This window comes from Etheostoma cragini, chromosome 23 (genome assembly GCF_013103735.1).
Source record: "Etheostoma cragini isolate CJK2018 chromosome 23, CSU_Ecrag_1.0, whole genome shotgun sequence".
Classification (NCBI taxonomy): domain Eukaryota; kingdom Metazoa; phylum Chordata; class Actinopteri; order Perciformes; family Percidae; genus Etheostoma; species Etheostoma cragini.
The window spans coordinates 5363102-5381666 of NC_048429.1; the positions used below are offsets into that span (position 1 = coordinate 5363102).

Here is an 18565-nt window from a genome sequence, read left to right on the forward strand (position 1 = left end):
CAGACAGTTATTTTCAGCCTATTTGCTCCAGAGATAGAGAACTCTCATCCATACCATCAAAGGCCTTCACTGTCGAAACCAAACTCATGCATATTTATCGCTTTTTCAATCTGTGCCGAGAGCAGGGGGTGTGGGAGGCAACGTAGATCTACACCCTCCATTTCCTCCCCTCCATTGACCCTCTCTCAGCTCTCTTTGTATTCCCTCCTCTAATCAACAAACAGGTTGCTTTGTGCTTTACTCCTATGCCTTGGGCTAAAGTCACATTTTCATTATTGTGCGACATTCGCTTTTGAGGCTGGGGCCTTTTATCTCTGAAGGAAAGTGGCTTTTCTGTGGCACCCCTCACTCTGATCACAGTCTGTTGTTTGGGGCGTTCGCCTTGTAAAAACTGGAGTGTTTAACTTTAAATAAAGACAAGTTAACCACTTTAGTCACAGGAGAGTTTCCCACGATTCTTTGCTCTCTACATTGGCCGTGTTTACCTACATTGCCATATATGGTCAATGGCTTAAAGTAAGTGTTTTTGAACATTGTGTTATCGGAGGCGAGAGCATCATCTGGTGTCTAATGAATAACACACACACAAATACGACTGTTTTTTTTTTTATTTGCCAGGATTTAAAATTAAAGCTGAATGTGTCCTGTCAAGCAGATGTGGGTTTAATAGAGAAGATAAACATATATAAATAAAGATTGCATCAGCGTCTTGCTTTGAAGCTGAAGAGATAGCATCACAGAGAGCTCTGTGGCGAGACAGCGTTTTCCTAACGCTGAAAAAGGTTTAAGATGTTACACGCCTTACTCTGCCAGAGTCCAAGACACCAAGATCGAAAGAATCCCTAACAGTTAATTAAAAACATTCAAGGCTCAAAATTCTGCCAAAACAAAAACCTTTTTTCACATCTTCCTAAAATACCGTCTTGGAGGTTGTTCAGGAAAACCTTTTTAGACCACAATATTGTAAGTCATTTTTACACATGGAAGTAAATCTTAATTTAAACACTCTTCTAGTTGATTTCTCTGGAGCTTAAGATGGCAGCTGTCAGTAAACATACAGCTGTACATAACGAGCAGGAGTTTTACAATCGTACATCATAGCGTATACAGACTCAGCGGTCGAGTTGAACCTAAGTGGGTAGAAGCCAAAGAACCACAGCTTTTTAAAATGTGCAAGAATGGGGTGAAGAAAAAGGCAAAAGGTGAAAAAAGAGGAATCTGTCATGAAGCATTCTTTTTACCAACTACAAAATGCAGAGCAGCAATAGAAAGTGTTCTAGCCAAGCCATGGCTTATATTTCAGTAGGCTATATGACACAACAAATACAAATTTAAAAAGGAACTACGCCCATTTTCAAAATGCACACATTATCCATATGGTCTTGTCAGTGGAACTCCTCTATAGACATACAATTGGGGAAGATGTTATAAATGACTATGTGAGTATATTTTGGGTTTCATATCTGGAAACAGAAAAATGGCATAAATCTCATTCGGGGACAAAAAAAAGAAATTAAAACTTCTAACTTCTCTGGTAGAAGAAAAAATTAATTTTCCAGGCAATGCAACATATTTAAATTGGTAAATTTAGGTATTTAGGTGGTATTCCCCTTTAATATTTTTTTGCAGTCTCTTATATATCAATGACTATTGAAAGGATTACGATGATTGTCTCACACACACACACACACACAGTTTATTGACTCAGATATTATGATACCCTCCTGTCTTTTTAGCTTTACTTCTGACTGCATCCCTCCAAAACACACAAGGGGAACAAATTGTTCAGAAGGGTGTGGTGCGGTGTGAAATAATTGTTTAATATTATGGTGAACTTCGTACTGTTTTCTCAGTGGGGGGAAATAGGAGACAGTCATGTTTTCGTGAGGGTTGAAGTCCAGTAAAGTCTGGTGCTGGGATGGGACGCGGCAGGGGTGTGTCACATGGATCCAGCTTATTCACTGAGAGACAACGGAAACCCTCTGGGGCACACATACCTCCGGATCCAGTATCTTCTCAGCAGGGGCGCTGCACAAAATTCTGGGCCCTGTAGAAAGGAATTTTCTACGGGTCCTTTCCCACATTCACAGCTATTCATTCGGTCATCTTTTCGGGCCCTCCTCACATGAGGGCCCCGGGTACTCAGTCCCCCCCCGGGTCTGACGCCCCTACTTCTGAGTGCTCTGCTTTCAATTTCATATAAACATATGAGTCATGCCTGCAGTTCTGCAGCATTGTAGACCACTACCTAAAGTTCACAGATGGTGCACCTGCTCTGTCAAGGAGGGGGGGGGGGGGGGGGGGGGGGGGGGGGGGGGCTGCTCTTAACAATCGTCAAGGTTTTCAGTCATTCAGCACAGGGACCATGTGTTCATAGAATCATTGCCAGCTCATAACCTTCGTATGACGTCTTTGTAGATCGAAAGTGCTACTAGTGTGCCCTCCAAAACTTGCACTCAACACCTCACAGTTTGTGCACATTTTCACAATTGTTTTTTTGTTTTTTGTGTCTGTGATGAAAAAATTCTCTGGTCCACATGTAGTTCGTTAGTCTGGAGTTTACATGCGTTCCTCACTGTTGAGATCACACAACTTTCCCGAGAGGGAAGAGTGTCGAAAGCGTTGGACGACAACATTACTCGGATGAGCGGCTTGCTGCGGACAGCGTTGCGTTGTTTTGGGGAGGCTAAAGGACAGAACATTAGATCATAGAATAACACACTTGTCCTGCTTTGCGAAAAGAACAAGGTACTGCAGTTTTAAGGATGGTATTGGGGACCTGACGTAGTAGGATTGGGAAAGGCTGAGGTATTGTGAGTGATGAAATGTCTTATTGCTTGTTGTTTTGTCTTTCTCGATAATCATTCGTTGTCGTCATTGCAGGAGAAGAAAGAAAGTAACTGAAAAAAGAGTGATAAAGAAAAGTAGGGTTTGAGCGTTGACAGTTGGTGGGTTTTCTATTATGCATGTGGGCAGGTGGGCCTCACTCCTCCCTGCGGACATCACTGCAGTCCCCAGTGTCCGGCCTTTGAGCTCTGACCCATAGTGCCCCATTGGTCGGATGGCAGAGCAATGGTGTTCTAATCCACTCTAATCCATGCAATGGACAGTGGGTGAGCATTAAGGGCAAGGTGGCGACTAGAGAGCTGAGACTTTCTCTCTCTTTGATGTGTTTTTTGTGTGAAGTGGTCAAGCAGAAGCAGCACAAAAGCCTTTTGTTGAGCAGGGAAACGACAGCTGTCATTAAATATTAAACAGCAGGTTGCTTTCTTGCTTTTCTCTGCATGGTGAACACCCCCCTCTTTCAACCCTCACACCTCCAGGTTGTGATGCATATTTCACTCTTTGCCATTTGTTAATTTTCTTTTTTGTATCAATGTAAATAGATTATCTAAACTAAAACTATTACAACGTCACCACAATATCCGTTAGTAGCTATTCTGGAGCTTTCAATCATATAACATGACATTCCTCAGCTTTTGGAGTGTGTACAGGTGCAAAAGAAAATTGTCTTCCTGTAGGCTTAAAAGAGAAAAAAGGTTAGTAGATGTTGGTTTTGGACTGTTGGTGGGACAAAAACCAATGCAATGGTCATTTTTGAACAGTTTTTTAATTTAAAAATTATTTTTAAAGATTTTCTTTTAGGCCTTTATTTATATAGGACAGCTGAATCCATAAAGGGAGAATGAGGGGAATGACATGCAGCAAGGGCCCCAGGGCGGAGTTGAACCTGCGGCCTCTGCGTTGATGGGCGCCTGCTCTACCAGGTGAGAAACCCAAGTGCCGTTAATCGATTAATTTTTGCATGAAAATAATCAATGGTTGCAGCCCAAGGTAACCGTCAGATATGCCGAGATGTTGTGACAGGGGGCACGATGAATGCCATGTCAACTGATCGTAGGCTGACATCATTTATGAATTAAAAAAATTAAATACAGCCCTTTGGATCATTACAGCAGGCCATACTTTTCATTTGTGCAGTCACTACAGCCTTGAAGAAAGGACATCTAAAGAAACAAGTGACCATTAAGGCGGGTGATTATGCCTTCTGTAAGTCATGGGAGAATTGATTGTTCATGGTCACAGACTTCAGAGTAATAACCCAGAGAGGCAACAAGCCACAAAGAGTCACAGAGTAAAATACAAGACATGCTCTTTTCTGTGATTGTGGAGAAAAGCCATGAAAAGTTGTGGGCAAAAGAAAGGGACTTGTTTTTGTGCCCCTATTTGTATGGCAACAATTAAAGTGCAGAGGAGATTGCAGTGCTCACTTTGCAGACTTTGTTGTTGTTGTGATTACTGCATTGAGCCAGGAGTGGGAAGGCAACAACAATAACCACAAGGAAGCTTCACTCAGGGTTTTAACCCATAAGACTTTCTGACTGACATGGTTATTTGATCACGCAAACAATGTTGGAGGCTGGGTTATGCAGCAGTAAACAACGCGTCCATGGTTCTGGTTTGGGATGTCCATACAAGAAGGGTTTTGTTGTCAAAATTAGAGATTCACTGTCGCTGGAAAGTATGTGGGATCGTTATGACAGACGCGCCTGTAGTTTTGAGCAGCCCAGCACCGAGGTTTTAGGAACCGGTGCCAACTGACTGAGCTGGTGTCACTTCAACAGCCTTTATTAAGACTCTTCTTCCAATTTGATGGGAGAGAAAAAATAGGCGAAAGAACATAAACGGAAACAGTGTGGCATCGTGGAAATGTGGTGGGGAAAAAAGTGGTTAAGATTGACAAACGTAGCTGTGAATCATAAGATTCAACCGATGAAATCCATCTGCAGAGACTTTTCTGTCTACATAACAAGGTGATAAAATCAGCATACTGTCAAGAATGTGATATTAAAAAAAAAAAACATTCGCTTAGCCCTTGTAAAGAAGGGATGAGCAGTTTTACACAAATTGACTATGTGAAGGTTTTTTATTAACACCAATGTTTGAACGCAAACCAAAAGGTCCCTGCACCTAATTAACACTTCAGGGTTGGACAGTGGACCAATTACAAACAAATCTTGGTGTCTCTCATGCAAACACAGCTCTCATCAATTGGCTTTGTACCTGAAAGGCCAGTATGAATAAATTAACTCCATGCTAATGAGGCTTGCTTTCTATTCAGTTCTAGGATAACCTGTATGTGGTTGTCAGGGGCAGCCAGTGGGAAGACCCCAATCACCCATCTTGATAAATATTGAAGCAGGGGCTTATACCGCCCTCTTGCAATTCATCTCTCCTCAGAAGATGGAGTGGGTTTCATCACAGAGGGCTGACTTCAAACCTGGTGCCAAATACCGTTGCTCTTTGTCCGGACAATGCTAAGAGCTCTTCTGGTTCAGTTCTGGATGGCTGCACTTACCTAACACAGTGCTGGCCCACTCACACATACTGCACCAGTGAAAGACTTTATCCCGGCAACTGGCGGGCCCCTCTAGAGATAAGTAATGGCTGTTGCCCGACTGAGACGGCCTTCCCTTCTCCTTTGGGATCAGCCCGACGGTATACAGTAATGACTGGTGGCATATGCATATGGCAGAGGGAAAGTTAAGGTGTCGTTCCACTGCGTGGAGACCACCCAGGACGTCTGGCCGACAGAGTCGTCCGATTGTCTGTCTAAGAGACATACTCCACATTCTTAAACAGGCTGTACTCAGCACTCAAAATGCAAACAACATGCACAAACTTAGTGTTCGCAACTACTTGTCATGGACAGAAGCCAGCGTTGGCAATATATCTACCAGGACTTATTAATTTTCCAATTATGTATATCGAGACATTTGTAATGGGAATCATATGACTGGAGAAAATTCCTGAGCTCTTATGTATGCTTTCTCTCACTTTGGCTTCCCAAAGCAGACGCCACATCTAAATATGACATGTGAGCCTGGAGTGTATTTTTTCCCTTGGCTAAGTGTGTGTGTGTGTGTGTGTTTGTATGGAGAGATGTTATCCAGCACCAATGTCAACTGCTGGTTTCACTGCACGGCTGACTTGCTAAGGTGTTGGCTAATATTCCCTGTAGGAGCCGAAACTTGAGATGACAACCTGTCCTTCATGCTGCCCTGACTGCCAGCTAGTTTGCATTCCCAATGCTCCAATTAGCTCCTGCCCTCCCCTTCACATGTCACCGGCAACCGCTCCTTCGCACAGAACCAAACCGTACCACCCGCCGCCCCGTCTCCTAGCCGTGACCTCTCACCTGCCCACACTAGGAGCCTCTGGTTACTGCTCACCTCCAGCAGACAGTAAATCTTAGTGATTTTACTGTTGGAGGCTCTTGCAGAGACTCTCAGAGCGAGGGGAGGCATGCAGGAGTTACGGGTCAGAGGGTTCTCAGAGTTGATGTGTTTACTAGTCATGGAGGACTACCAAAGGAAGAAGGAAAAGGCTCAACCAGGTGGGACTCCTCTCTGCCATCTTTAAGGCTGAAGCTGCGTCAGGTCTTGCAAGTTATATTTCCTCAATAACATGATGTCGCTGAGGTCCAGGGGTTGTTTCTGTGGTAAAGATTTGCTGTGAGGGCAACAATGACAAATGCACCTGTGAAACCTTTTGCAGTTGGCTGTAGACTCTTGGAAAAGGTTATTTACAGTAACTTCCCATTCGCTTAAAGAAGAAACCATGGCATGAAAATTTTACTTTGTGAGGTTTTTTAACATTAATATGAGTCCCCCAGCCTTCCTATAAGCCCACAGTGGCTGGAAATAGGGATAGGTGGGAACCAAGCCCTGGGTATCCTGCTCTGCCTTTGAGAAAATGAAAGTTCAGATGGGCCGATCTGGAATCTGCTCCTTATGAGGTCATAAGGGGAAAGGCTACCTCCCCTTTCTCTGCTTTGCCCGCCCAGAGAATTTGGCCCACCGATGAGAAAGAGAGAGCCATCATGGCTTTCAAACAGTTAAAGCATGGCAGTTGGTCAGGCCACACCACCCCCCTCCACCTTGCCCCCCAGCTCTCCAAAAGCATTTAAAGCTACAGACACAGAAATCATAAGAAACGCTCATCGTGGGACTGACTCTGGTGGCTGTAATTCTGCACCAAGGCTGGATTTCGGAAAAGATACAGTATTAGGGGAACACTAAGGACTATAAAACCATCCAAAAGGCAGCATGTCATAGGACCTTTAAGCCTTAATCCAGAGATAGTGAATGCTTCTTTTTTTTTTTTACTTCTAAAGCATATGAAAAGTGTATTAAAAAACAGTAATAGTAACATAAATACGTTTATACAAATAGGTCATTGATTTGTGATAATGCCAACCTTTGACTCAAGGACTTTCCAGTTGACCTGGGCTATCCCTGAAGAGATACTGTCTTTGTTTGTATTGATGGCCATTGATGACCTGTCAACATGTTTCAGAGGAGGAATAATAAAACATTCAACAAGGCTAGCAAGGTCAGACGCTGGAATTGCTAAACAGAGAGAGACGGGCAGAGAAAGAAAGGTTGACAGAGGAGCTGTCAAACATCTCACATGCCATCAGCCCCAAGGCGGTGCGAGGTGGACCTCACCGCACTCCCCTACACTCCTGCAGGAAATTTCCATGCTGCAACTTGGGCAATTAGATAAACATCTATGTGACATGAGTCTGTGGGGGCAAACACACACACATGCACCCGCACACCAGTATTCATGCTCAGAGACACATAGAATGCTAACCTATAGCTATTCGAAGCATGTCTCCAACAGCTTTGACAGGCCTACGCTTTGCCCTGCCAGAAATTCGCTATAATTACAGAGCATCACTGATTTTACTTCACAGGCTTTATTATGTTCACCACAGGAAATATGCTAATGTACAGGTCTAATATGAAACAGAGACAGGAAGCTGTCCTACATTAGCTAAGAATTAGAGCTTTAGGCACAGACATAGACATGGTGGCCTGCTTCTAGCTGCTTGCCAGCATTGATCTTTGATATTTTGAACTTTTGTCCCCAAAAGACGACACATGCTGGCACCCAAGTCTGGTGTCTGCATCACTGGATGATCATGATGTTCATCTAACAGGCCGTTTAAAGACATTTGCATTATATCTGTAAAAAGTGAGATGATTTATCATTAGCAGTTAAATCTCAGGCAAAAGAAGACCCTGACCCTGAGCAGAGTGTCAAATCTTTCTTCCTTCCACACCTATTGGATTTAAATCTGACATTACTTTACAAGAGGTTAATATTAAATAGGCTAAGACTACCCAGGCAGATCTTCTCTCAAAGGAATTCAGAAACACAGATTAATGAGAGCCATAAAATAGTCACGGTTCTCTTGGGCTTCAAGTATTTAAAGTATCCACTTAGCAAAATTTCTTATTGATTTCCTGTCATAACTCGCAAAGATGTAGAAAACCACATCATTTCAACAATGATTCAACAGAAAGTTTTGCCACTGAAATGTAAAAACGTCAGAGGAATGCACACCGAGCCAATCACCATGGACAAACATACACTCTTTCTTAAACAGTGACACACACTTCTTCAAAACCTCACCACCAAGAAAACCTTAACAGACTGACATCCACATAGAGTGTATATGCAGTATCGTTTCTGTTTGGATAATGGAGGGTGAGGGGAGGTCGTAATGGGGCATGATAAAAGCAAGGAGTAATCTGTGGAGGCAGAGGGATCCGGTGTATCCGCTCCCTGATGCCTGGTTCCTGATCTCCCCGCCTGCTGTGAATGACGCCCATGTGGCTCATACCAGTGTGAGGGAGCGCTCATTAAACTACAGACATCATCTTAATCAGTCTCTCCGATGTCTCAGCCAGGCTCTCTGCCAAATGTGTGTGCAAAATCTAAATTATCCACACGAAAGCATGCTCAGACTCTCCAACTTTCAAATAAACATCTTTTATAGTTTGACATTCATACTGTATGTGTTACAAAGTTAATACACTGTATTGAATACTGGAGTTTTGCCAGAACAGGGTGAGACCGCTGATGAGGTTAAATGATCCTAATCATAAACGCAGACCACCGCACCAACTGCCAACTGAAGGGATAAATGAGCCTGAAGTTCGGATCCTACCATTCCTAGAATGGCATTTTGGCAACAGTGGCCAACCTCTGATAGAGCAGAACCAGTAAGCAACAAGTTAAACGTGTTGCGTTTCCAATAGCCTGTTCTGTACAATACTCTTTTTTACAGTTCACAGCATATAAAATTAATGTGAGTGCAACACAAGAGAAGAGCTTGTTTAAAAGTACATTAACTTCCTTCATTTAGTGTTTTGTCTGAACAAGTTTTACATTAATTGAAACAATATCCATTCTCTGGATGCTGCTTCACAAAATCTAAAATTGAAAGCAGAAATGCTCAAATTGTTTGAAAAATGTACTTATTAAATATTTTATAAAGAAGGTTAAAGGGCTGTTTTAATTACAAAACAAGTCAGACTTCTTCGAAATACTGGGATTTCATTCAAAAAAAGAAAGAAAAAAACATCACTTTAGATCACACACCCTAATTTATTTTGGTGTGATGAGACAAATTCTTGTATACCAATGATTGTAGTTGCCCACAAATGTTGATAGTAAAGTATTTCTGCAGTTTGTAAAAAAAAAACTAAACTATCTCTGCTGCAGACATTGATCAAAAAGTTGCACGGTTTACGGTTTGCATTTCAGCCTCCATCTGATGGCAAATACATCAAAACATGTCAAAGTAAATATTGAGCATTTTAGACCTTTAATTTCACAGGACCGACGAAGACATGAAAGCGGAGAGAGGGGGAAAACACATGCAGCAAAGGGCTGCAGGTCGGATTCAACCCGCGGCCACTGCATCGAGGAGTAAATGTCTATATGTGTGCGCTTGCTCTACCAACTGAGTTAACCCAGAAACAGGACCAGAGATATTTAAAGCTAATGTTGAGGAGCAATTACTGTATCTTTTATCACACTGAGTATCCCTAAATAGTTTTGGCTTCATGGCAGGCTGCCTGTGTTTATTATCCGAGGCACGGAAGAGATAGACCCCGCTTGAGGGCTTATTATTTGAGTTAGCTGCATTTTTCAGTGTTTATTATGCGGTTTTAATTGTGGTCTGGCTGTGCTTTCCTGAGGAACACAAGAGTAAGCAGAGTGAGGGAGAGAGGAATGTCAGAGACAGCAACTTCTCTGCAGGACGCGAGGCTGCGCCGGGAGTCCCGTGAACCTATCTTACCCCTGGATTGGATTTCAGCAGTGACATGAGGAAGAAAAGGGGGTGAATATTCAAACATCCAGATCTATGCACAAGCTGAATGTCTCACTCACTGGTTTGTTCCAACTTGCAATAGTCAACAGGTTTTCACGTGTGGGAGCAGAAAAATCCAGACTAACCTTTTGTCCACCCAGCAGGTGCCAAACCACCTGCACCTTCTTCCCCATCCCCTCAGAGACACCACTGTTCCAGGCTTCTTCAATAACTCTTCATTCATCTTTCTATCTGCTTTGGATAGAACCCAAACTCCCTGAATTCTTTGCTCGATGAGGGATTCCAGTGTTTATGGGAAAAATGAGCCTCCACCTTGGGCCTAAGAATCTCCCTACATCTGGTGCTCACCCCTGCCCAACTTTCCCCTGCAGCTGAGAGAAAGTTATGACCCTAACCTTTTTTGTCTAAAATGATTTCTTACTCAAAAACAATAGGTGCATCTACTCAAAGCTCCCTCGTGTTTTATGCCTATGGGTGCTAAATCAAAGCTGGAATGTAAACTCAAACCTAAAATTGACAGCTTAACTTTGAAAAAATATCCTCCTCCTTGCTCATAAATTCACTAAATGTATCCCAAGCTAATTATAGGACCGCAAAACACACAATTGCTTCATCATACAGATAAGCACTCATTAAGAATAAAGTCCAGAGTCTCTTAAAAAATTAGTCCGTTGCAAGGTAGAACTCTCCATTTATGGTCCTCCCTGAGGCAAATACAACTAACACACATCACATCTAATCCGCGCTCTGAAAGAGAATCAAGAGCTCCAGGATTAAAGAGATTGGCTCATTTTCAGCATGGCCACCTCTGACCTTTTAAGCTGGCTATTTGGAAACACTGGAGACGTGAGGGAATAATGTGACTTGAGTGGTCAAACAACCAAAGATAGTGGTAGTGATGTTTTTTTTTAACCCGTATTCAGACTGCCAGCCGGTTCAGGTATTTGGGATGAAACAATAATCAGAGAAACTAGAAAGTATGGAAAGGGAAGAAAGACTGAAAAGGAATGAAAGTAAAAGATATAAGAAAAAATATGGGACCAAAATTGGAAAAAGATGTGGCACATGTATGGCAAATTCAGTCTGAGAGAGAAAAAAAAAAAATATATAGTACTGCCTCAGCCTCACACTGTAAGGCTTTTTTGTTGTTGTCGGAGTGCAGAAATCTTGCTGACGGACAGCATCAGCTGCTCTGCGCTGCCTAATCCACAGCGAGAGGTAGTGAAAGGTGATCAAACGTCTCCTTCAGCCCCGGCACACTATCCAGCCACTGAGGAAAGGTTACTGCACCGCTCGTGGCTCGGGCCATGAGTGATCGGCCAGCTCGTCCACACTGACTCATGCAAGCATGCAAAGCTTAACCTGCCTACCCCTACAGTACACTCTCATTTCAAGGGAACATAAAAAAACAAAAACACTAAATAATCTATGTCAAAGAAATTAAATAAAACAACAGAATCAAACCCAGAGGCAGTAATAATGGCTACAGGCCTTTAGTATGGAGGAGTGGGATTACATTTGAACCACTAACAGATTCATGGTAGCGTCACCGTTTCCACGTTTGGACACCAATCGCTTCAATTGGCCACATCCGGACACTTTCAGCCTGACGGGCTTTCTGGTCTTGTCGCAGTACTTTATATTTCCGATCATCACCAAAATGTTAACAGAATTGATCTATACCCATCTAACAATCTACGAATGAATTGTCCTATATGTACATGGACATTTAGATGTCTAACTATTGTATGAAATGAGGGAAAGGCGTAAGAACGCTCGGGCGATGAATTTTCCTCCTCCATTTTTACTGAACTGGACATTAAGGAGCTCTTATTGCATAATTCAGAGTTGTTGAAGCATTGTATTTTATTGGAAAGAACAGAAGTAAGATCCAGCAGTTTTGACAGCATTGATGGGACTTTCTTTAAGCACGGCGGATTTTTCGGATTTTTAAAGAGTTAAAACTATATACCATTAGAAAGGTAAGAAGTCAGACGATAGTTTTACTCCATTAAATTAACTTCAAACATAAATAGATCATTTATATATTTATTTTGATAGAACATTAGCCAATAAGTGTCTAAATGTGGACACAGTGACGTTAGGTCTGACAAGCAGTGCCACCTCCTGCAGAGGTCTGACTATTTATATCAGAAACCCAGCAGGACTATGGATGGACAAGGATTGTCCAAGAACAGAGCTTCAAGGCCTAATGTGACAGGCCCGAGTAAAGTGAAGGCCCAAGTGAAACACCATCAAAGATGAATCTGATCCGTAACAACAGCATAGTTGCACAAGACCTGGAGAGTCTAGGTAATCCGTGTACAACAGCCCCAGGCTTGCCTTGATTATCAACCATTTGTTCAGCATTAGCTCACTAAACATGTGGCATCAATGCAACCTTATTACATCTGCAGAGAAACACAACACGTTATAAGTTGTTGGTTTACATCCATTTTGGGGGTTGCAAGCTTGTAATTTCTTCTTACCTTCAAAGGAGAGGAAGACTCTTGGCAGCGGCTGTGGGAGGCTGGAGACCCCTGTGAAGAGGAGAGAGAGAGCCAGGAGCGCCATATCTAGCACCAGAGGTGGCCTGGCCAACCCCTCCGGCCTGCCCATGACTGCACAGCTCAGGAACCCCGACCAGTCAACTCTGCCTGTTGGAAGTGTTTGAAAGAGAACATAAAAGATTTTGAGTTTTTTACTTTATTTAAAGAAAAAGAAAATCCTCAGCATCTTAAGTTTTAAGGCTTTTGTCTCTTCCACCATCTCAGCTATTGTTTGTAAAGCCAACTTTGGTGGTTCATATTTCCTACAAACTGCATTTTCTGCTGCTGGAAACGAACACACAAGGCTGAATGTTTACCAGAATTAGCGGTGTAAAGAGAAATTTGCCTTAAAAAGTTATGTAAAACAAAATGTGGGTGTTTGTTTTTAGCTAGCAGATATAAAAAAAGTGTAAACAGGATTTAGAAGGGTCACGCTACATGTTGGAAGTACATTAAAGGTGATCTAAGCGATGTTAGGTGACGTTACTTCTTGACAATGTTCAAATTATTTTCAAACAAAACGAGCGGCTAGCTCGCCCCTCCCTCCTCCTCATGCTGTCCCCTCTCCCTGCCTTCCGAGCACTAACCCCCCCAACCCCCACCTCCAAATCCTACTTGTCGGTTATTGGCTGCAACGCTGGAAGACTGTTATGTTTGGTGGTGCAGGTTGGCGCAGACTGTTTTTGTTGGTGGTTGGGGAGCCTGGGCTGTCTACAGAGACCGATTTGTTTTGTTTTTTTACAATGTGTTCAGGGGACAGGCAGCTCGCGGATAGTGAGGAGATGTTTGCTGTATGTCACAAAAACTGTTGTAGACTATAAAATTCCCACTGTTCCCTGATGGAAATATCTGTCTCTTTAACAGCTAAATTCACAACTATGCTCACCAGCTAGTCCCTAACTACAGCTACAGGCTGCTGAGCTGCTAAAAAGCGCAATAAAGCTGAGCAAAGGGCGATAGTTTAGTGAGAAACATTGCAAATTTGATGCTTTGTTAATGTAAAAATGTTGACTAGTGCTGTTCTAATTGTGGGCTTCATTACATAATCACATTTATGAACATCTTAAAACTTTCTTACTCAAATGTAGCCCAGTTAAATGTGTAGAATTTAAATAATTTGAATTGGTGCCACCAAATGGCGGTATCAACAAAGTGTGAAGGGTGAAAGTCAGACTGCATTCATTTTACACCTTAAAAAATAAATTTGAATTAAAAGAATTAAAAACTATTGATTCTACAGTTCTACAAACAGTGGCTTTCCTTTTTTCAGTGTCTTTTGATCTTCAAATCACCAAAATCAGTGCTTAGGGGGATGCAGTAGTTTCAAAATAACACATTGTCTTCGATCATAATAAATGTAACTACAATACTATATGTTTCTATGCGGAAAATTCTTTAAGAGAGAACAGAGATAACACAGAATACACATGACCGTTATTTATTTGTTAAATCATCATTATGACAGCTGAAATTTGTAAAGTAAATCACAACCGAAACTACACCGAATGAAGACATGGATGAGAGCTCATGTCAGATAAATCCCATCACTTACTATATCCTTGCAGATGTACATCTCTTAAATATGGATGAGTTAAATCTGCACAAAAGAGCTGCCCTCAGCCTTCACTCGTACCTTTTCCATAACAGAACAAGAGCAGCTCAATTATTGATAGAGGCAGGTACTGCACTGCCGGCGGGACACTTACTTCTGCTTTGCAAAACTCAACGGCTACCCAAGACTACCCAAACTGGCTGTTCCATGAACTGTGTGCACAAAACACATTGGTCTAGACAAAGAGAATGTCCCTTTTACATGCAAAAAGAAAACAATGTATCTCTGCTCTCATGGCTTAAAGATGTGCAATGAAAAATTGATGGCCAGGAGATAGAAAAGCTGCACAATTCCTATGAAAATTTCAGTTTGGGGTGTAGTGTACAAATAGGTTGAGATATTGGTGTGTGTGGGGAGTGAAGCGTGACTGATATGTAGCTGAGGTGGAATTCTACAGTTCAGGTGCATAAGGATAACAGATGGAAAACTGCACTGGAGAGAAATAAAACAGCATGGGGTTTATCCAGGCGGCCCGGCCCCTGTAGTGCTGCAGGCCCTCTCCTTCTGCATCATCTACACTCCCTCCCCCAGAGCCTGCTTCAGATCGGGTGTCTCCCACAACGTTAGCCTCCAGGCCAATGGCTCTGACCCTGTGCTGAGGACCAGCTCTTGACCCGCTCTAAGGAAAAGTAAACTGCAGGACTTGCAAATCTCTGAATATTCTGACCATGAATATGAAATTACAAAGCTATGTTAATAGCTGAGGCATTTTCAAGGTGTATGACCATGCAAGACCCTCAAGAGATAACCAGGTCAAAACTTTTGTTTTTGCTTTTACATCCAACAGCAGCCATGTCCAAGTCAAGTCTCAAGCCCTCCTTTTTGTGATTTAAGTCAACATTTTACATCTACATCTATGTCAGCGGATTATCCAGAGTAAGGGGGTTCTCCGTTTTTTTAGACAAGACAATTTTGTGAAAAAAAAAAATTATATATTTTGCATTTATGTGGGCAAGAAAACTTAAAAGAACAAGATACCGAGCAGGGTTCCCTTTAAAGCCCATAATGTATAATTCTGCATTGCATAAAGAACGTCAAATGGCACCACAGTAAGTGCTGTGTCCTCTATGTCCCAAGGCAGAAAGCAGGGTGTGTGAAGCTCAGTGGAAGGGGTGAAACACATCTGACCTTCCTGCAAAAGACCGGAGTTTGTGACCCATTGCGGACCAATTAACACTTCTTTTAATTAATTAACCTTAAACACTGCTTTCACTAACTGTTTCCCCTACCTAACCCAGTAGTTGTATTGTCTCATCTTCACCCTACAACATTAGTTTATTGCCATAACCAAAGTCTATCCTTAACCTAAACCATACATCGTTGCCATGAGCAGTATTTGAAGAAAGTGAGAATTTTAAAAAGCATTGGACTTAAAAATGTTGTCATTGAATGTGATGCGTTTTCAGAATCGTCTCAATACTGGCATTCTTGTCTGGCATCAGAGTTGAGTTACCACTTAGTGAGAATATTTTTTTTGGCGTTTAAGTGAATCCTTGAAACTCTTGAACATCCACACTTACTCCTAACAGGCTCTAGCGGGGAAAATGGACTCACAGCTGCTTGACTCATCGTCAAGGGAGTTAGTCTCCTTCTGAGCATCCTATAACATCCCACCAGGTCAGGCCTGGACACTTCCTTCCATTCTTTCTTTGATGATCACTACGCTGACACGTGGATGAGCTCACTACCAGCCACGCTTGCACTTGTGGCATGACGTTAAATCTCAACTGGATTAATGGGGCTCCCAATAAAAGGTGCATTAATGTTTGTTGCCATGAACAAAAATAAATACCTCAATTAATTATGTTGAGCTCTTCAACGTCCAGAAATTCCAGTGCTGAGAGTCGGCCAGGAATCTCTGCAACTGCAATTAAATGCCTCCACAAAAGGAGGTCAGCCTGAGTGAGTGGAGAGTTATATTTCCAGTGGGGTGTAATGATAATTGTATTTATTGTGCATTCCTTGGCAAACAGCCTAATGAATTTTCCATCTCGCTATTTCAGAGGCACTGCGACTCAAGAAACAATATTGATGAAAGCAGAAAACTGCATAGCTGTACAAGCAAATAGTCTTGTCTTCCTTCCATCTTCCAAACTGGGTCTGTTATTGTTTGGATCGCTTCTGGTGCCGTTAATGCTTTAAACACATGAACACTATTTGACTAATAGAAATTAAGGCTAAAAATCCTCCCATCTGGATTTCCATTTCATAGATTTAATAGTGTTTTATTCTTCCTTGGCTGGAGCACAAGAACTGAAATGGTAAACTTGCAAATTACTCCGGCGGTCCTGGCTCTAACAGGACGGTGTGTGTTCATACCACACCCTCTCATTCAGTTGTCAGTGGCTCTGTTACACACACACACACACACACACACACACACACACACACACACACACACACACACACACACACACACACACACACACACACACACACACACACACACACACACACACACACACACACACACACACACACACACACACACACACACACACACACACACACACACACACACACACACACACACACACACACACACACACACACACACACCTAGCAGGCGCACCTATGAACAGCAAAATGTGGGTATTTCGAGTATTTAAACCTTACACCTACTGAATAAATAAAATGTGAATCTTGTGATCGCAGCAGTTAGACCCTGTGACTCGAGACAATCTTAACATTGCCAAATAACAGCTTTTTTACAGTAGTAGAGAAACATTTTCTCGTGTAATAAAGTTATTCAAAAATACTAACCTAACCAAGTAACCACTTGTAAATGCTAATCAATGCTTTTAATTTATTAGCTTCAGGGTAATAAAGCAACTGCAAAAAAGTCGTTACTCATATTCTGGAAATGTATACTGGATCTAAAATAGACAGCACGCCCAAAGCATGTGAGGGAAATACAGCATGTCATAGTAGTCTGATGTAATATAACACAAGATTTAGAAAGAGCCGCAAGTTAAATTTGTTTGACAGACTCTACAACAATCAGATTGAGTTTACTTCCAGCTATTCTCACTGGTGGGACTCTGCACCTGTTAGCCTTCTGCCCACCTCCTCTCTGCATCCATTGTGTGATCTCCTCCACTACAGTACGGTGCAGTACAGCAGGTAGACCCTCTACCCACAGAGACAGGATCCAGATCAATCCCTGGTCCCGGAACTCACCTTTGAGGAGCTTCCTCCAGAGCTGGTCCCACTTGCCACAAGCCAGTTACCAAACCAGATTTGGATGTTATTTATCCCCTTTACAACACCCGGTTTTCAGTTTCCACCAGTGACACCAAAGAGGAAAAATGCTGCTATTCCATCTAAGTGCTCACAGAGCAGGCTTGACTAAGAGAGCACAGAAGAGAGGAGAGGAGAGAGGGAGGAGAGCGAAAAGATAGAGAGGGCTGGTGTCCTATTACACTCTCTCCACTGAAGTCCCCCTCCCCCTCCTCCTCACCCCTCCCTTTCCCCTTCCCTCCTTCTGTTAACTAGACAGCAAACTTTAACATGTACAGCTCAACACATCACAGAAATGGAGGGGGGGTGGAGGGGGGGGGGGGTCAGGGGAGTGTCCCTCACGTGGAGAGGCTAAAGCTGGAAAAGGTCAGACACATTCAGGACAAAAGCTGTTTTTCATCTGTGGATGATCAAATATCCTTTACAAAAAGATAACATTTGCCCTAAATTACTGTGAAAATTTTTACATTTTCCATTGTCATCTGCATATTAAGTATAAACATATCCACAATAATAAGTTCAGTTGTATAGCAATGTTTAAAAAAACATAGTTGACCAAAGTGCTTAACAAATCTATCCATTAGTTCAGTCTGGACCAAAGTAGTGACATGGTAACGATGCTGAAAACAGTTGACTTATTCCTTTTTCCTTTGCTGACGCATTCTTTCCTAAACTGCCTTCCCCATTCAGTATATTAAATATCCTCCTTTGAGTAACCTTGATTTCATCATCATAATAGATGGTGAAGTAAAGTAATAACATAGGACATTTTGTATCCAATGTGGTCAGCCATAAAAAAAAAAAAAAAAAAGTTGAGGATGCTTCTGGTAAGAGAAGCACGCTCCATTTCAAACCAGGAGGGAAAAAACAAACAAAAAAAGTTAGCTTGTAAGCGTAGAGTTAACGCAATCATTGGGGAAAAGCTTGCTCAGCACAGGGACCTTAAAATGGCATGTTGAAGGTCCCAGCCAT

The 18565-nt window shown here is 42.3% G+C and overlaps 1 protein-coding gene across 1 annotated transcript in view; it reads right to left on the reverse strand.

The window, feature by feature from the left end:
- The window catches only part of sema3c (sema domain, immunoglobulin domain (Ig), short basic domain, secreted, (semaphorin) 3C), a 37906-nt gene extending 20135 nt beyond the window's left edge, over window positions 1-17771 (reverse strand). Inside the window, exons 1-2 of the mRNA XM_034863779.1 lie at window positions 17534-17771; window positions 12682-12849 (exon numbers count right to left, since the gene is read on the reverse strand). Of these exons, the coding sequence (XP_034719670.1) occupies window positions 12682-12811 (130 nt within the window). The 5' untranslated portion in view covers window positions 12812-12849; window positions 17534-17771. The remainder of the gene's footprint in view (window positions 1-12681; window positions 12850-17533) is intronic.
- Between the last annotated feature and the right edge of the window lie 794 nt (window positions 17772-18565).